The sequence below is a fragment of the Chiloscyllium punctatum genome, chromosome 36, assembly GCF_047496795.1.
Source record: "Chiloscyllium punctatum isolate Juve2018m chromosome 36, sChiPun1.3, whole genome shotgun sequence".
Lineage (NCBI taxonomy): Eukaryota > Metazoa > Chordata > Chondrichthyes > Orectolobiformes > Hemiscylliidae > Chiloscyllium > Chiloscyllium punctatum.
This window is the reverse complement of record NC_092774.1, coordinates 11,736,015-11,756,837: the sequence shown is the minus strand read 5'-3', so window position 1 is coordinate 11,756,837 and position 20,823 is coordinate 11,736,015. Positions and strand designations below refer to the sequence as shown.

The following is a 20,823-nucleotide window of genomic DNA, read 5'->3' as shown; positions in this document are numbered from 1 at the left end:
AGGTGGCTTGGCCATGGGAAATACAGAGTAAGGGGTTGGGTTATGGATGGGATACTGTTCAGAGGGCCAGAGTGAAATAGATGGGCTGAATGGCCCGCTTCCACCTTGTCGGAATTCGATGACCCTCTCCACAAAGGAGCATTTTATCTGCATCTATCCTGTCAAGCCCCTTTCAGAATTCTACTGGTTTCAATAGAGGTATACAGCACAGAAACAGACACTTCGGTCCAATTTGTCCATGTTGACCAGGATTCCCAATCTAAACCAGTCCCACTTGCCTGCATTTGGCCCATATCCCTCTAAACCTTTCTACTCATGTATCCATCCGAATGCTGTTTCAATGTTGTAACCGTACCTGCATCTACCACATCCTCAGCAAGTTCATTCCACATGCAAATCACCCTCTTTCAAAATGTTGCCCCTCTGGTTCCTTTTAAATCTCTCTCCTCACATTAAAAAAAGCCCCCTAGTTTTGATTTCCCCTACGCTAAGCAAGAGCCATTTGCTATTCACCTTACCTCCACTCTTCATGATTTTATCAATCTCAATGAGGTCACCCCCAACTTCCTGTGCTCCTGTGAATAAAGTCCCAGCCTCTCCTGATAACTCAAACCCTCCAGTCCTTCCAACATCCTGGTAAATCTTTATTAAACCCTCTCTAATAGTGTTCTTCCTATTACAGGGCCACCAGAACTGTACTCCGTACTCTGAAAGTGCCCTCACCAACATCCTGTACAACCACAACATGATGTCCCAACCCCGATACTCAATGGGGTGAACAGTGAAGGCAATGTTGCGAAATGCCACCTTAACCACCCTAACTAGCAGTAATGAAACTATCAAAGAACTATGTACCCGAACACCACCACCCCCCCCCACCCCACACACACACACACACACACACACACACACACACACAAACTCACACACAAACTCACATGCACACAGATACACACACACTACTCTGTGGGGTGAAATTGTATTGGCAGAACTATATTTGCAGATACATTCAAGTCTGTTCAAAAAGCACACAATCTGCAGGCAGTCAATGCATGTAATATTTTACAAATTCAGACTTTGGAAACAGAACCAGTCTGATTCAAGATTGGAATACCAACAGACTGAAATCTCACCTTTAATGCATTGTCTGAGCAGACATGTCTTTTTTTTTTATAAAACCTGAAGTCATCTCAAGAACATTGTTACACATTAATGAACCAAAGCCCACACCCATTCTAAGAGATGAAGACTATCTAAGTTTGTTCAATATATTCTATCAGTTGCATGACACTGATCTTTTGATGTAAGTTCTGTGTCTTATGATGCTGTTCTATGAGGCTTATGTGTCGATGAGGCAGGATGGTACAGATGAGGCGATTGAGAATTACAGATCACCGAGGAAGGATTGAAAGAGAGAGTTAAGAAGAGCAAAGAGAGGACACGAGCAGTCTTTAGCAAACAGAATAAAGGAGAAACCGAAAGCTTTCGATAGGTATGTGAGGAATAAAAGGATGATTAGGGTAGGAATAGGGCCAATCAAAGACAGAAGTGGGAAGTGGAGTGTGGGCCCTGTAGAGTTCGGAGAGAGGCTAAATGAACACTTCTCATCAGTGTTCACTCAGGAAAAGAATGAGGTACGAGATATTGGACTCGAAAGGACCGAGGTTGGTTACACACAGGTGTTATCAATTCAAGGAGGAGTGAAAGTGGACAAGTCCCCTGGGCTAGATGGGATTTATACAAGGATTCTCTGGGAAGCGAGGGAGGAGATAGCAGAGCCTTTGGCTTTGATATTTGAGTCGTCATTGTCTACGGGTTTAGTACCTGAGGACTGGAGGATTGCAAATGTGCCCTTATTCAAGAAGGGCAGCAGAGATGACCCAGGTAATTATAGACCAGTGAGTCTTACATCTATTGTAGAAAAGATTAGAAACTGGAAGAAGGCAGCGAGTGGTGGTTGATGGAAAATATTCAGCCTGGAGTCCAGTTACTAGTGGTGTTCCACAAGGATCTGTTTTGGCACCACTGCTGTTTGTCATTTTTATAACTGACTTAGACACAGGCATAGGTGGATGGATTAGTAAATTTGCAGATGACACTAAAGTCGGTGGAGTACTGGACAGTTTGGAAGAATGTTACAAGTTGCAGGGGGATTGGATAAACTGCAGAATTGGGCTGAGAGGTGGCAAATGGAGTTCAATGCAGCTAAATGTGAGGTGATGCACTTCGGGAAGAATAACAGGATGGCAGAGTAGTTGGTCAATGGAAAGATTCTTGGTAGTGTGGATGTGCAGAGGGATCTTGGAGTCCATGTACATAGATCCCTGAAAGTTGCCACTCAGATGGGTAGTGCTGTGAAGAAGGCACACGGTGTGTTAGGTTTCATTCGTAGAAGGATTGAGTTCTGGAACCGCAATATCATGCTGCAACTATACAAAACACTGGTGCAGCCATATTTGGAATATTGTGTATAGTTCTGGTCGCCCAATTACAGAAAGGATGTGGAAGCATTGGAAAAGGTGCAGAGGAGATTTACCAGGATGTTGCCTGGTCTGGAGGGAGGGTCTTATGAGGAAAGGCTGAGAGACTTGGGTCTGTTCTCATTGGAAAGAAGAAGGCTAAGAGGGGATTTGATAGAGACATATAAGATGATCAGAGGATTAGATAGGGTAGACAGTGAAAGACTCTTTCCTAGCATGGTGACGTCAGCTTGTACGAGGGGACATAACTACAAATTGAGGGATGCTAGATCTAAGATGGATGTCAGAGGCAAGTTCTTTATGCAGAGAGTGGTAAGGGCGTGGAATTCCCGACCTGCGAAGGTAGTCAACTCAGCCACATTAGGGAGATGTAAACAATCCTTAGATAAGCACATGGTTGATTTTGGGATAGTGTAGGGGGACAAGCTGAGAATAGTTCACAGGTCAGTGCAACATCGAGGGCTGAAGGGCCTGTTCTGCACTGTACTGTTCTATGTTCCATGTTCTAAACTTAGTGCAGGAGGCTGAAAGAAATGAGCAGCTTTAAAACAAAAACCTCTTGGAGCTCAAAGCGTTCAATGAGAGTCTGAGCCCGGTGGTAAGTTCAGGTAACCTTTATTGCAACCCAACTTTGTCACAGCTTCAGATCCCCCCAGCAAAAAGGCAGAGAAAAAGCAGTTGCTTTTTGAACAGCTCAAGGTCAAAGTGCACACACCACACGTCCCCTTGTCCCACCTCCCTCACTGTCTTTACTATTGGTCAGCACCAAGTTGTCCCTTTGTAATTGGATCCTTGGTACATCCGCAACCCGGAGGAAGTATTGCCTCACTCAGCAATTTTAACCCATACCCTGTCTCCTCCTCCTCCTCCTCCTCCTCCTCATACCCTCAGGCGACTGACTGTGTGGAGTTTGCACGTTCTCCCCGTGTCTGCGTGGGTTTCCTCCGGGTGCTCCGGTTTCCTCCCACACTCCAAAGATGTGCAGGTCAGGTGAATTGGCCATGCTAAATTGCCCATAGTGTTAGGTAAGGGGTAAATGTAGATGTAGGGGTATGGGTGGGTTACGCTTCGGCGGGGCGGTGTGGACTTGTTGGGCCGAAGGGCCTGTTTCCACACTGTAAGTAATCTAATCTAATCTAATCTAATCTAAAGTGTCTCCCTGCTCATTTGCAAGGAAGGGGCAGTGTAGAGTCAACCAGACTGCTGTGGGTCTGGAGTCAGGTGTAGGCCAGACCGGGTAAAGGATGCAGCTGGAACGACTGAGTGAATCCTTTCCCCCAATGGTGGTTCCCTTCCCTAACAAGGGAGAGAGTGAATCAGATGGGGGCTTTCTCCCCCGCACCACCCCCTCCCTGAAACGGTCTCATTGTTAGATTCCGAACTCCACGTTTCTGACCGAATACCGATTCTGCCATCTGTCTTGGCGGGATTCAAACCCGGGACTCCCCGGAACCGGGTTGATAGTCCAATCGATCCCCCTGCAATGGCACGTGAACTCGCTGATGGGTCAGCAGGTGGGAGGTGCGGGTGAAGCCCTTCCCGCACTGAGAGCAGGTGAACGGCCTCTCCCCGGTGTGGATCCGCTGGTGGGCCAGCAGGTTCGAGGAATCGCTAAAGGCCTTCCCACACTCGGGGCAGCTGAAGGGCCTCTCCCCCGTGTGGACGCGTCGGTGGCTCCGCAGGTTGGAGGAGCAGGTGAAGCCCTTCCCGCACTGAGAGCAGGTGAACGGCCTCTCCCCGGTGTGGACCCGCTGGTGGGTCAGCAGGGTGGAGGAACTGCTGAAGGCCTTCCGGCACTGAGAGCAGGTAAAGGGCCTCTCCCCCGTGTGGATCCGCTGGTGCCTCATCAGGGAGGAGACTTCGGTAAAGGCCTTCCCACACTCGGGGCAGCTGAAGGGCCTCTCCCCCGTGTGGGCCCACTGGTGCCTCATCAGGGAGGAGATGTCAGTATAGGCCTTCCCACACTCGGGGCAGCTGAAGGGCCTCTCCCCGGTGTGGACACGCTGGTGTCTCCGCAGGGCGCAGCCGTGGGTAAAGGCCTTCCCACACTCGGGGCAGCTGAAGGGCCTCTCCCCCGTGTGGATACGCTGGTGCTTCTGCAGGGTGGAGACGTCTGTGAAGGCCTTCCCACATTCAGGGCAGCTGAAGGGCTTCTCTCCCGTGTGGATGCGGCGGTGGCTCCGCAGGGCAGAGGAATAACTGAAGGCCTTCCCACACTCGGGGCAGCTGAAGGGCCTCTCCCCCGTGTGGATCTGCTGGTGCCTCATCAGGGAGGAGATGTCGGTAAAGGCCTTCCCGCACTCGGGGCAGCTGAAGGGCCTCTCCCCAGTGTGGGCACGCCGGTGCCTCATCAGGGAGGAGATGTCGGTATACGCCTTCCCGCACTCGGGGCAGCTAAAGGGCCTCTCCCCCGTGTGGACACGCTGGTGCCTCATCAGGGAGGAGGAATATCTGAAGGCCTTCCCACAATCTGGACAGCTGAAGGGCCTCTCCCCCGTGTGGTCCTGCTGGTGGGCCAACAGGTGAGAGGAATGTCTGAAGGCCTTCCCGCAGTCGGTGCAGGGGAATGGCTTCTCCCCAGTGTGACTGCGCTGATGAGTCTCCAGGGCAGACGGGACACGGAAGCCTTTCCCACAGTCACCACACTTCCACGGTTTCTCCACGGGGCGGGATTCCTCAGGTTTCTCCATAGCCACAGCTTCAGCTGCACACAAACACGTGTAGAGCCCCTCCCTGCCGTGAAGTCCCCTTCCCAGGCCGTATAACTGTTTCAGGCTCCACACACAGTGCGCTGTAACAGAGGGGTCTCTCGTCCAGTCCCACTGATGCTGAAAACGTCCTCAAACAGGAACCAAAAAGTGTAGATCCCTCTCACAGAAATCACAGTCAAAAATAGTTGCGGTCCCAATGGATTCAGAGACTGTCAGACATTGACATCAAAGTGAGGACTGCAGACACTGGAGAGTCAATCAAAAAGCACAGCAGGTCAGGCAGCATTTGGAGAGCAGGAGAGTCAATGTTTCGGGTGTAAGCCCTTCATTCGTTGATTTTGAAACTTCAGTCTTCAGATTTTCAAATACTCTGCAAAAAGGGATTACAAAAGGGATGATCAGTGCAGGGTAGAAATTCTGAACAATCAATTCTACTTTCTGTGGAATATCCTTTCCTTTTGTTATTCCACAAAATTGAAAGCACCATCCCACTCTCCCTTCCCCTCTGTTCTCACTCCGCTCTAACTAATTCCCCTGAAGATTCAGGATCTTACAGGGGCAGAAAAAGCAAAAACATCAAGACTGACATCTCTCTGAATTTTGGATACCTCCACCTGAAAGTTAATATCTTTCACAACACTGGGATCCTGCTGAGAGTGAGCAGGTCTGATTTTGGGAAGCATAAAAAAAGTGTCAATTCAGGGTGAACCTGCAATGCAGCTTCTTGAGGAAGGACCAGACACAAAATAGTTAACGTCCCTGGGAAGGTGGGAGCAAAATGAGACATCAAGGCATTAACACCAACACACTTCAGTCCAACTCTTTTGCTTCCAGTCAGGAGAAAGTGAGGACTGCAGATGCGAGAGATCAGAGCTGAAAATATTTTGCTGGAAAAGCACAACAGGTCAGGCAGAATACAAGGAGCAGGAGAATCGACGCTTCGGGCATGAGCCCTTCTTCAGGGCTCACGCCCGGTTCGTCAATTCTCCTGATCCTTGGATGCTGCTTGACCTGCTGCGCTTTTCCAACAACACATTTTCAGCTGCTTCCAGTCAGGGCAAAACATGCTCTGAAAGTCCAGCCTTCACAACCACACTTCTGCTTTCACTGAAGACAATTAGAGTCACACAGCACGGAAACAGACTCTTTGGCCCAACCTGCCCAGATATCCTAAATTAATCTAGTCACGTTTGCCATCACTTGGCCCCTATATGGGCCGGGTGCTGACAGCTGGGACTAAATTGGGTTGGCTCTCTTGTCAGCAAGGACGGAGTTGGACCGAAGGGTCTGTTTCTGTGCTGTACATCTCTATGACTCCAGTCACATTTGCCATCACTTGGCCCTGACCCACCTGAACCCTTTATATTCAGATGCCCATCCAGAAGCCTTTTAACTTGTCATCGTACCAGCACCCACCACTTCCTCTGGCAGCTCACTCCATCGCTCAAGCGACTCCACGTTGAAAGCGTCTGGTCTGGTGCACCAGATGACACCAGGATAATCTCAGATCGTTCCAGATCGCATCGATACTCAGTCAGTGACTTTCCCGATCAGGATGTTGTACGTGATCAAACAGGTCAGTGAGTAGGCGATCCCCCACCTCTTAGTTCAAGTATCTCTACGAGAACTCCCTTGCTGGAGGGTCCCTTGAAGACACTTCAACTGGACTTCATTGAGTTGGAGAAATGAGTTGAGTTGCTATAAATATGTTTTGCTTATTGCTGATGTCTTTTCGAAGTGGATTGAAGCCTACCCTCCTCCTAACGCTACTGCTGAGACTGTGATAAAGATTTTGTTTAAGGAAAGCCCTCCCCCCTTCAGTATACCTGCATGCATTAGCTCAGACAATGGACCACACTTTGCATGTAATATTAACGGAGAACTCTGTTCCCAGCTTTGTATTTGTCGGCAACTGCACGGTGCTTATCATCCTCAGGTGACCAGCCTTGTTGAATGTTTTAACCAGACTCAAGACTAACCTTGTCAAATTAATGGCCGAATCTGGCCTCTCCTGGTTATGTTAATCCCTGTGGCCTAATTCCAGATGTGATCCATGTCTGTGGGCAAGACACGACTGTCTCCAGCTGAGAGTCTCTCTGGTCACCCCCTCCGTACCCCTTGGAACGATTCGCCTCCCTTCTCAGTCCACGTCCACCACGTGACCGAAGCAATGATTGGTTATGTTCTTGCTCTAACCAATGTTATGCGTGTCTTTCACTCCCAGGAGCGTGCGGCCTACAGCGATGTTCCCTCCCTTTCAGCCTCGTCACGGGTAGAGCCTGGTTCGTTGGTGCTCGTCAAGAACTGGACTGGCAAAAGTCTCCAACCTCGTTGGGATGGCCCCTTCCAGGTTCTACTTCCCACCCCTACGGCGGTCACAGTCGCTGGGCGCTCAGCTTGGGTCCAACTACACCATTGTAAATTGATTGACCGCACCAATCAAAAGGGGGAAAGACGAGGAGAGAATGCTGGAATCCCAACAATAGGAGTGGACCCTGTCCATTTGGGTTTTTGAATCTTGCTGTTGTTCTAATGTTAATCTTATTACAGATACTTGAACTAAGAGGAGGGACATGTGGGGGATCACTTATCTCCTCACCTCTCTGATCACGTACAACATCCTGATGGGGAAAGCCACTAAGTATGGATGGGACCGGGAATGATCAGAGATTATCCACCACCCACACTGAGGAGATGTCGTCCAGTGCACCGGACCAGACCCCTTTGACGTGTGGAACGTGATGAAGATTGATTATTGGAATGGACTCTTCCATCAGAAAGACCAGATGGTCCATCTGGACAGTAGAAATCAGGGGGAGTTACCATGGCGTTACCGAACCTGTCTTTTTGATCTTACCTGCAGACGCAAGCCTAGTGAGGATAAAAATGATCAACCCCGTCATTATGGTAAATATTTTAAGGGCACCCAGGAACACCATCCCTTTTTGTAGCACGGGCCGACTCGAGAAAAGGGAAGCCTGATAGGGGAAACTCCTCAATCCACAAGGAACTTATTTATACAGGCCCACAGAACGCTCTTCACACCAGAGGCAGTAGTATGTTACTCCTCTCTATCGGGAGATGACTGACTTGCCCCGTCCCCAGTCCCCGAATCCAATCTATTCGTCAGACTCCCTCCTGCCGACCCTCCGCGGTAATTAACTCCCATCCCTGAGCTGACAGGGTCTGCTCCCGCCCTGGATTCACTCCCATTGCTCCAAGTGAACAGATTTTCCCGCCCCACCATTTGCCCAGACGGAGGGATTTTCATTCATTCAGTGTCACTTCCGCGTTGTGACGCCACAATAGGAGCGGGTGGGCGGGGCCAAGCCGGGCGCACGCATTGCGCCTGCGCTGTCCTGCCCTGCACCGTTTGCAAGCATCCCTTCGCTTCAGAGAATCCCCACAGTGTGGGAGCAGGCCACTCGGCCCAACGAGTCCACACCTAACCCTCTGAAGGGGAACCCACCCATACTGCTCTACATTACCCTGACAAATACACCTAACCTGCACATCTCTGGGCACTGTGGGTAATTTCGCACGGCCAATCCCAATCAAGGCCAGTGAGCAATGTAGTGATGTGGGAAATGAACATCACAGAATGATGGAGACAAGGAGAGTAAATGTACCAGCAATTAAATCTGGATTGCAAAGATCTAAACCGAAAACAGTGTGTCTGCATGTGTGCTGCACTGTTACAAAAGTGAATGAATTGACTGCACACATTGAAGAGAATAATTATGGTCTGAGACTCCTTACAGAGACGTGGCTTCAGGACGACAAGGATTAGTCCTTGAACGTCGAGGGGGTAGTCAAACGGGAAGCTAGGTGAAGGTAGAGGGTTGGCATTGCAAATCAAAACACTGATCACAGTAATCCGGTGTCAGGTCGGATTTCAGGTCCTGGCTTCTCCGTCCTCTGTTGATCTCCCTGTTCTCACACAGCAAGATGTTCAGCTCTGCTGAAGTTTTGATTCCCCAAAACCCCACCCCTCAACCCCTTTAAACCTTACAGAACAATTCAACATTCAGTCAATCGAAACCCAATCCACTACCTCCCAGCCTGACAACCGACCAGTCACAGAGTGTAGTCGTACCAGGGAATCAAACAAGAAAAGTGAAACAAAAAAAAATAAATACGTGCTCATGCTTAATGTTTGTCAATAGGAAGTAAACCAGAAATAGGGGTCTCCCAGGATTCTGATAGTGCCCTACTTGAGGAATTCTCTTTCCCTTACATGTAACTGTTAGTACGTAGCTATGATTTACAACAATATTTACACCAACAGAAATAAAGCATCTGTTACCCGGTCTGGCCTACACCTGACTCCAGACCCACAGCAGTCTGGTTGACTCTACACTGCCCCTTCCTGGCAGAATTATATTTTCAGATAAATTGTATTTTGCTCAAAAATGCACAATCTGCAAGCTGTCAGAACATATTGTATTTTATAAATTCCTACTTTAGAAACAGAACTAGTCAGATTCAAGGTGGGGATAAAGACAGACTCTGACTTTTAACGCATTGTCTGAGCTGAGATTGGATTAGATTCCCTAGAGTACGGAAACAGGCCCTTTGGCCCAACAGGTCCACACTAACCTTCCAAAGAGTAACCCACCAGGCCCCATTCCCCATATTTACCCCCTGACCAATGCATGTAACACACCGGGCAATTTAAGCATGGCCAATTCACCTCACCTGCATATTTTTGGATTGTGGGAGGAAACCGGAGCACCTGGAGAAACCTCATGCAGCCACGGGGAGAATGTGCAAACTTCACACAGACTGTGGCCAGTGGCTGGAATTGAACCTGGGTCCCAAGCGCTGTGAGGCAGAATTAAGAACCACTGAGCCACCGTGCCGCCCAGATGTTGTTACCTTTTGTTATAAAACCTTATGTTATCGAGATTTACATATGAATGGTAGTTGCAACCCACTGTAAAAGATGAGAGGGGTAACAATCCAGGTTTGTTCAATATATCATTTCAGTAGCAGGACATTGTCATGTTTTTCCATAAATTCTGTGCGTTCTGATCTTATACTCCACAACCACCTGATGATGGAGCAGTGTTCCGAAAGCTAGTACTTCCAAATAAACCTGTCGGGCTATAACCTGGTGTTATGTGATGTTTAACTTTGTCCAGGTTCGGGTGGATTGACCATGCTAAATTACCCAGTGTTCAGTGTTGTGCGGATTCGGTTGGATTGGCTGTGCTAAATTACCCATAGTGCCCAGTAACGTGCAGATTAGGTGGGTTAGCCATGGGAAATAGTTTCACAGTAATAAAAGCAGGAGTCAGCCATTTGGCCCATCCAGCCTGCCCCGTTCTTCATTGTGATCATGGCCGATCTATCCATCGTCTCAGCTCCTCCGAGCAGCATTGCCCCAACTACCCTTAATTCCCCAAACATGCAAAAGCCCATTTTGAATATACTTAATGAAGACAATTCCATAGATTCACTATAGTCCAGGAAGAGCAGTAGTCCTCACTTTCTCCTCCTCATCTCTGTCCTAAATCTACTCCCCCTAGTCTTGAGGTCTGGTCTTACCCACCAGCAGAAATGACTGTATAGGGTCCGGCTTCATCCCCACAGTGTAATGAATTCCCACTTTCCACCAAAATCTGGGATGTACTCACTCACTTAGTCGATGTCTCACAAATGCAAGATTTCATTGTAACTTCTTCTGCTCCCAGTAAAGACAAAACACCTTTGAAAGCTGCTCTGAAAGTCCAGTCTTCACAACCACACTTCTGCTTTCGCCAAAGACGATTAGTGTCGTACAGCACAGAAACAGACCCTTTGGTCCAATTCATCTGATCAGATATCCTAAACTAATCTAGCCTCATTTGTCTGCATGTGCCCCATATCCCTCCGAACCCTTCCTATTCATATCCCCATCCGGATGCTTTTTAAATGTTGTAATTGTACCAACCACCACCACTCCCTCTGGCAGCTCGTTCCATACATGCACCACTCTCTGTGTGAAGTTGCCCCTCAGGTCCCTTCGAAATCATTCCCCTCTCACCTCAAACATATGGCCTCGAGCTTTGGACTCCCTTACCCTGGGGAAAAGACCTTGGGTATTCACCATATCCATGCCTCTTACAAACGTTTATCAGGTCACCCCTCAGACTCTGATGCTTCAGGTGAGGATCTAAAATTTGAATTTAGGGTATTGTCAGACTCAACAAGTATATGTAGATTTTTACTAACCACAAAATGGCTTTTCAATTTAAAATAATACAACAAAATGGCTGAGAATAATGATTGAACTCTGTGAACTTGTCCTGCTGTTTTGCAGAATTAAGCTACAATCCAAAGATAAGAGGACAATGGAGTTTGTTTAAAATGAACACGGACACATTAATTGACCATTTGAACTAACCTTTAGCTGCTACCATGGCATGATGATTTATGTAATTAAGACCCCTTTCCCAGGAAATATCATTGGATTAACCTGCTCTAAATCATGTCACCTTATTACATTTGATTGGTCTTTTCTTGTAATTAAGGCTGTACTGTCTCTTAAAAAAACCTAAATAAATAACGTGTCATTTTCAAATGTAATTGCACAACTTCGCCATGGAACACAGAAGCTTTAATCACTGTGTTGTTGGACAGAATTGGGTCAAGATGCCTTATTAAACTGATAACCTTGCTTTGTACAGACTGCATTTCATTGATTCTTTAGACCAATTGCGAACCGAAAGGGCCCTTAAGAGGGGTCTAGATCTTCACTCTGGATAGTTTGACCTGGCCAATTAACCCTAACCTGCACATTCCTGGGAACTATAGGTAATTTAGCATGGCCAATCCATTCTAAGCTGCGCATCCCTGGACACTGTGTAACTTAGCACAGCCAATTCACACAAACCTGCACCTCCCTGGGCACTGTGAGCACTTTAGCATGATCAATCCAACCTAACCTGGACAAAGTTTAAAAAAAATCACACACACCCGGGTTATTGTCCAACAGGTTTATTTGGAAGGACCAGCATTTGGAGTGCTGCTCCTTCATCAGGTGGTTGTGGAGAAGATGATAATAAGGTACAGAATTTATAGAAAAACATTACGGTGTCCTGCCACTGAAATGATATATTGAACAAACTTGGGATTGTTAAGCCTTTCAGCTTTCAGAATGGTCTGCAGGTATCATTAATATGTAAATCCCAGAACATCCTGAAAGACACTTTCTTGAAATAAGTTAAGGTTTTATAACAAAAGGTGTCATCCCAGCTCAGACCATGCATTAAAGGTGTGAGATCAGAGTCTGTCTATATCCCAGTCTTGAATCAGACTGGTTCTATTTCCAAAGCAGGAATTTATAAAATATTACCTGGATTGAGTCTCACCCACGAGCTGAAATAACTGGATAGGGTTGGGCTTCATCCCACAGTGCAAAGAATTCCCATTTTCCACCAAAATCCCAGTTGTACCTCCTTACTCAGTTGCTCTCTCACAAATGCAAGACTTCATTGCATTCTTCTGCTCCCAATAAGGGCAAAACACTGGGTGCCTCCTAGCAGAGCGCTTTAGGGAACATATCCGGGACACCCGCACCAATCAACCACACCGCCCCGTGGCCCAACATTTCAACTCCCCCTCCCACTCTGCCGAGGACATGGAGGTCCTGGGCCTCCTTCACCGCCACTCCCTCACCACCAGATGCCTGGAGGAAGAACGCCTCATCTTCCGCCTCGGAACACTTCAACCCCAGGGCATCAATCTGAACTTCAACAGTTTCCTCATTTCCCCTTCCCCCACCTCACCCTAGTTTAAAATTTCCAGCTCAGCACTGTCCCCATGACTTGTCCTACCTGCCTATCTCTTTTTCCACCTATCCACTCCACCCTCTCCTCCCTGACCTATCACCTTCATCCCCTTCCCCACTCACCTATTGTACTCTGTGCTACTTTCTCCCCACCCCCACCCCCACCCCCACCCCCCTCCAGCTTATCTCTCCACACTTCAGGCTCTCTGCCTTCATTCCTGATGAAGCGATTTTGCCCTAAAAGTCGATTTCGCTGCTCCTTGGATGCTGCCTGAACTGCTGTGCTCTTCCAGAACCACTAATCCAGAATCTGGTTTCCAGCATCTGCAGTCATTGTTTTTACATCTTTGAAAGCTGCTCAGAAAGTCCAGTCTTCACAACCACACTTCTGCTTTCACAGCATGGAAGCAGACCTTACGGCCCAACTTGTCTGTGCCGACCACATATCTGAAATTAATCTAGTCCCGTTTGCCAGCACGTAACCCACACGACTCCAAACCATCCCGATGCATTTTAAATGTAATCGTACCAGCCTCCACCAACTCTTTTTAGATTAGATTAGATTAGATTACTTACAGTGTGGAAACAGGCCCTTCGGCCCAACAAGTCCATACTGCCCCGCCGAAGCGCAACCCACCCATACCCCTACATCGACCCCTTACCTAACACTACGGGGAATTTAGCATGGCCAATTCACCTACCCTGCACATCTTTGGACTGTGGGAGGAAACCGGAGCACCCGGAGGAAACCCATGCAGACACGGGGAGAATGTGCAAACTCCACACAGTCAGTCGCCTGAGGCAGGAATTGAACCGGGGTCTCTGGCACTGTGAGGCAGCAGTGCTAACCACTGTGCCACCGTGCCGCGCTAGCAGTTCGTTTCATATATGTACAACTGTCTATGTGAAAAAGTTGTCCTTCACGTCCCTTTTAAATCATTCCCCTCTCACCTCAAACAAATGTCCTCTAGCTTTGGACTCCCCGACCCTGGGGAAATTTCTGATGAAGGGCTTTTGCCCGAAACGTCGATTTTCCTGCTCCTCGGATGCTACCTGACCTGCTGTGCTTTTCCAGCACCACTCTGATCTAAACTCTGGTTTCCAGCACCTGCAGTCCTCCCTTTTGCCTAGGTCGAACCCTCTACCTGTCTACATCTGTGCCCACTTCACCAACCAGCACACCCTTTATCTGCATCGCCCCCTACACCCATCCCCAATCTTGAAGAAGGGTTACACCCGAAACGTTGACTTCTCCACCTCCTGATACTGCCTGGCTTGCTGTGTTCTTCCAGCCTCCTACCTATGTATCTTGCCAATTGAGACACAGACCTGGCGCAACGTTTCCAGAGTCTGTCCCCATCCCGACACACTCCCTTTCCTTTTAGTTGCTGCAAGTCAACAACTGAATCCCAGAATGAAAAAAATAAATGGAAAAGGTGACAAGAGAAGAGAGTGCCGTACTCCCAGATAATGGACAGAGGGAGGAATTTGCAGTCTGGGATGAAGCTCAATGTTCACTCAGACACGAGCAGCAGCAGCTTCAGAACCTCATGGTCCAACTTCCGCGTTCAGACAACGGGGTGACTCTGATTGGCAGGAGGACCAACGTCCTTCCTGTTCTCCTGTGCTGCCTATTGGTCAATCAAAAGAAGGTCTCGCGCCTTATTTGCCGATAGCGATTAGCATGCGCACCGGTTTTTGCTGACACCGGCGAGCATGCGTACTGCGTTGCTGACACCGGCAAACATGCGCAGTATGCTCTTTGAGGTTGTTGCTGTTATTGACAGATTTGAAGTGTCCAAATGCCAGGGAAAAAAAAGGGGTAGAGCCACAATTTTTTTTTCCCCTGTGGTTCGACATTTTATTGCTTCTGCGTTTTGTCTGGTTACTCCACTTTTGTATGTCTTTTGTCCTTGTGGAGAGAGAGTGTGCCCCAGTGAGCTGTCTATGGGATGGAGCTGTAACCAGTTACACAGACTGAAGTAACATTATAGTCGTCGCAGCAGGGAGTAACTGCACACATTTCCTGAGTGTGATCACAGTTTCAATTGTTCATCAGAAACAGGGAGCCAAAAGAACACCAGAACGACAGAGAAGTCGTAGAAATGCGGGGACTGTGCTGACGGATTCCATTCCCTGTCGGTTCATGAGATTTATCAGCTCAGTCACAGTGCGGAGAGGCAGTTCTTCAAAACATTATTACAACATTATTTCCCATTGACAAAAACACATTCACGCTGCCTGATTACCTTGAACTTGTACAAGTGCCCTGTCATCACATCTTTAATCATAGCTTTGAACATTTTCCCTATGACATATGTTAAGGTAAATGGTCTGCAGTGTCCTGTTCTCGGTCTCCCTTTTTGAAGAAAGGAGTTTTCCAATCTACAGAAACCTTCCCTGAAACTAATGACGTTTGGAAAATTAAAACCAATGCATTAACTATATCACCAGCTAATTTTTCTTTTAAGGGTCTAGAATGAAATCCTTTGGACCCCTGGGACTTGTGAGCTTGTAGTTCCAACAGTTTACTCAGTACTACTTCCCTGGTAATTGTAATTGTCTTCAGTTCCTCCTTCCCTTTCAATTCCTGATTTCCAGCTAGTTCCAGGCTGTTACTTGTATCCTCTCTAGTGAAGACAGACTCAAGCTCTTTTTAATTCATCTGCCATCTCTTTGTCCTCCGTTATTGAATCCCCAGACTCATTTTTTACAGAACCAACACTTAACTTTTTTAAGAAAAGCTAACAAAGTGATGAAACTTTCCTTCCTGTTTTTATATTTTTGGCTAACTTTCTAACTCTAATTGCTGTGCTCCTGCCTCCATTATTTCTGATGTTTGCCCCAGCTCTCAACTCTCGCATCAACCTGTCTGCATATTCTATAGAACTGACCTTGGTTAAGTGTTGCAAAACACACAAGGACAAATTTTTCATCTCCAGAAAGTCTTAATACTGAACACGATAACATTCACTTTGAAATATTGTTCATTCAAACTTCACAAGCACACCCTTCAGATTCAAAATCCCACAATGACACCCAGTTTCGTTATGATCTTTAATTGTGAAGAGAAATTTGAATATCCAGTGATTAACTGGAAGAACTGTTCACGAGGATTTCACATTTTTAAACAGAAAAAAATCAACTGGATTAATTTAGCAGAATACCACGTATGGCCTGAAATTGTAAATTGAGTTTTGTTTTGAGTGACGGAGCAGGTCCACACCAGATGAGGATCTAATACCTAGATTTAGGCTGTTGTCAGGAGCTTTTATTCATCACAAAATGGCATCTCAATATAAAGTAATAGAACAACATGGCTTCAGGCTGCAAATTAACATTGTGTTTAAAATGGCTCAAAGCTGCATTTCTGCATTCCTGAGCGAACTGAATTACAGATTAAGCAAACGATGCCTTCTTCATTGTATGGATCTAATTAAGCTAGATAAGACATTACTGACCATCCTAGCTAACCTTGAAGCACAGGTATGAGGAGATCATACGCGTGAAACAACATTATTTCCCAGGAAGTATCATTGGATTAACCTGTTTCCATTGTGTAATTTTATTACATTTTATTGGATTATTCTGGAATTAAGGCTGTACTGTCTCTTAAGAAACATACGAAAATTGATTTTTTATTCTAAGTTAATCATACAGTTTCTCCAAGGAACACAGAATCTTTTAATATCTGTGTTGCTGGACAAATCTTTGCCCGGCCATTACAAATTAAAGTGTGAAACCTTGCTGAAGCAGACCATAATCCTAGTGTTCATTTGACCGATCGCGGAACTGAGAGACCCCTCCCGGGGGTTGAGATCTTCAACTCTCACTGTGCTTTTGGTGTGACCCATGATTACAGAGACTTGTGGGAACGGAGAGGATTTTTAACCCCCATGGGGCAGACGAACAGTAATGCTGTTTTGTCCAATCAATCTGGCAGCTATCAAGATGTTCAGCTCATGCTGAGGCAATGGATACAGTCTCCAAAGGAATGAGCAGATGGATGCTGCTGCCAAGCAGGCAGCCTGACACCCCAAACCTCTGGTCCCATTGGGTCCCCAGCAAAACCCCGACAGAGACAATATGGGGATAGAAATGCCAGGCCTGAAATCACAGGGTGCGCCCCCTGCTGAGCAGCACAAACTATGGCCTCAAACAGGGTACTCCCTCGATACTCAAACCGAAATGTGGGTGACCCCCGATGGACTACTTTGTATTCCTTCTTTGCTGCTGCCTTTTTCAATTGATTATGTGCAGTATTGTACACACGTGGGTAGGGAGGGAATGGTTAATACTGTATTACAAACCTGGTGTCACCCAGATTTCCAGAAAGCAGATAGGAAAAGAGCTGAAGCATGTTTAATTTGTAAACAAACAAGATGCATGGTTTAAGAGGGATGCCCTAAGGTTGTTAACCACCTCCTTGCCTGGTGGGCCTTTTTACTTGTCTACAACTTGCTTTTAGAGTCATAGAGATGTACAGCATAGAAACAGACCCTTTGGTCCAACCCGTCCATGCCGACCAGATATCCCAATCGAATCTAGTCCCACCTGCCAGCACCCGGCCCATATCCTTCCAAACCCTTCCTATTCATATACCCATCCAAATGCCGCTTAAATGTTGCAATTGTACCAGCCTCCACCACATCCTCTGGCAGCTCATTCCATACACGTACCACCCTCTGCATGAAAAAATTGCCCCTTAGGTCTCTTTTATATCTTTCCCCTCTCATCCTAAACCTATGCCCTCTAGTTCTGGACTCCCTGACCCCAGGGAAAAGACCTAGTCTATTTATCGTATCCATGCCCCTTGTAATTTTGTAAACCTCTATAAGGTCACCCCTCAGCCTCCAACGCTGCAGGGAAAACAGCCCCAGCCTGTTCAGCCTCTCCCTGTAGCTCAAATCCTCCAACCCTGGCACCATCCTTGTAAATCTTTTCTGTACCCTTTCAAGTTTCACAACATCTTTCCGATAGGAAGGAGACCAGAATTGCACGCAATATTCCAACAGTGGCCTACCAATGTCCTGTACAGCCACAACATGACCTCCCAACTCCTGTATTCAATACTCTGACCAATAAAGGAAAGCATACCAAACGCCTTTTTCACTATCCTATCTACCTGCGACTCCACTTTCAAGGAGCTATGAACCTGCACTCCAAGGTCTCTTTGTTCAGCAACACTCCCTAGGACCTTGCCATTAAGTGCATAAGTCCTGCTCAGATTTGTTTTCCCAAAATGCAGCATCTCACATTTATCTGAATTAAACTCCATTTGCCACTTCTCAGCCCATTGGCCAATCTGGTCCAGATCCTGTTGTAATCTGAGGTAACCCTCTTCGCTGTCCACTACACCTCCAATTTTGGTGTCATCTGCAAATTTACTAACCGTACCTCTTAATGCTCGCATCCAAATCATTTATAAATGACAAAAAGTAGAGGGCCCAGCACCGATCCTTGAGACACTCCACTGGTCACAGGCCTCCAGTCTGAAAAACAACCCTCCACCACCACCCTCTGTCTTCTACCTTTGAGCCAGTTCTGTATCCAAATGGCTAGTTCTCCCTGTATTCCGTGAGATCTAACCTTGCTAATCAGTCTCCCATGGAGAACCTTGTTGAATGCCTTACTGAAGTCCATATAGATCACATCTACAGTTCTGCCCTCATCTATCCTCTTTGTTCCTTCTTCAGAAAAACTCAATCAAGTTTGCGAGACATGATATCCCACGCACAGTGTCATGTTGACTATCCCTAATCAGTCCTTGCCTTTCCAAATACATGTACATCCTGTCCCTCAGGACTCCCTCCAACAACTTGCCCACCAATGACATCAGACTTACTGGACTCCCACCCTTCTTAAACAGTGGAACCATGTTGGCCAAGCTCCAGTCTTCCGGCACCTCACCTGTGACTATTGATGATAATATCTCAGCAAGAGGCCCAGCAATCACTTCTCCAGCTTCCCACGGAGCTCTAGGCGACACCGGATCAGGTCCTGGGGATTCATCCACCTTTATGTTTCAAGACATCCAACACTTCCTCTTCTGTATTTTAGGGTGTAGCTTAGGGTGGATTGGCAGTGCTAAATTACCCATAGTGCCCTGGGATGTGCAAGTTAGGATAGATTAGCCATGGGAAATACGGGGAAAGGGGTTAGGAATGGGTGGGATGCTCTTCAGAGGGCCAGTGTGGAATAGATGGGCCGAATGGCCTGCTTCCACATTGTTGGGATTCTCTGACTCCCACCACAAAGAAGCATTTTATCGGCATCTATCCTGTCAAGCCCCTTTCAGAATTCTACTGGTTTCAATAAGATCACTTCTGGTTCAGAGAGGTAGACAGCACAGAAACAGACCCTTCGGTCCAACTCGTCCATGCCGACCAGGATTCCCAAACTAAACTAGTCCCACTTATTTACATTTAGCCCATAACCCTCTAAACCTTTCTATTCATGTACCCATCCGAATGTCATTTCAATGTTGTAACTGTCCCCGCATCTACCACTTCCTCAGCAAGTTAATTCCATATGCAAACCACCCTGTACCAAAACGTTGTCCCTCAGGCTCCTTTTAAATCTCTCTCCCCTCACTTTAAAAAAATATACCTCCTAGTTTTGAGCACCTCTACACTAAGGAAGAGCCCTTTGCTATTCACCTTACCTCCACTCTTCATGATTTTATAAATCTCAATGACATCACCACTCAACCTCCTGCACTTCAGTGAAAAGTGTCCCAGTCTCTCCTTATAACTCAAACCCTCCAGTCTTGGCAATGTCCTGGTAAATCTTTATTAAACCCTCTCTAATAGTATTCTTCCTATTACAGGGCCACCAGAACTGTACTCAGTCCTCTGCAAGTGGCCTCACCAACATCCTGTACAACCTCAACATGATGTCCCAACCCCGATACTCAATGGGGTGAACAGTGAAGGCAAGTGTGCTAAACACCTTCTTGACCACCCTGTCTCCCAGTGATGCAGCTATACACCTGAATCCTCCCATGTCTCTGTTCTCCAACAAGACTCAAGGCCCTACCACTACCTGTATAGGTCCACCCTTCCTTGTTTCAGCAAAATGCAACCCCTTGCTTTTATTCATACTTCTCTCATACATATACACACACATACACCCCCCAACACTCTCACAGGCTTATACTCTTTACCAAGCATGCACACAAACTCATATGCACACACACAAATAACTCTAAGAAGTGAATTTGAATTGGCAGAATTATTTGCAGATACATTCTACTTTGCTCAAAATGTGCAGAAACTGCAGGCAGTCAATCCATGTAATATTTTATAAATTCCTACTTTGGAACTGGAACCAGTCTGATCCAAGATTGGGGTATGACAGGCTCGAATCTCACACCTTTAATGCATTGTCTGAGCTGTCAGCCTTTTTAAGAATAAAACCTTAAGTCATCTCAAGAACGTAGCTTAAAAGATGTTCTGGGATTTACATATTAATGAACCAAAACCTGCAATCCATTCTCAAAGATGGAAGTCTTAACAGCAATTGAGGTTTGTTCAATATATCCTTTCAGTTGCATGACACTGTGAGCTTTTGCTATCAATTCTGTGTCTTTTGATTGGGCTCCACAGCTACCTGGTGAAGGAGCAGCGCTCCGAAAGCTAGTGCTTCCAAATAAACCTGTTGGACTATAACCTGGTGTTGTGGGATTTTTAACTTCATCCAGGCCAGTCCCCCACTGGCTCCTCCACCTCGTTTCCATTGAACACAGCCCACACCTCCCGATGCTGCCAGGAAACTTTACAATGCCGATGAAATGATGCACTCTACAATCCTGAAAAACTTACAATTTCGAATGATACTGGCTCCTCATTCACTGCTC

The 20,823-nt window shown here is 46.8% G+C and overlaps 1 protein-coding gene across 1 annotated transcript in view; it reads right to left on the bottom strand.

Annotated features, from left to right (window-relative positions):
• Window positions 1–20,823, bottom strand: part of LOC140460783 (uncharacterized) — a 94,900-nt gene that overhangs the window by 31,413 nt on the left and 42,664 nt on the right. Inside the window, exon 3 of the mRNA XM_072555468.1 lies at window positions 4,044–4,984. Within this exon, the coding sequence (XP_072411569.1) occupies window positions 4,044–4,984 (941 nt within the window). The remainder of the gene's footprint in view (window positions 1–4,043; window positions 4,985–20,823) is intronic.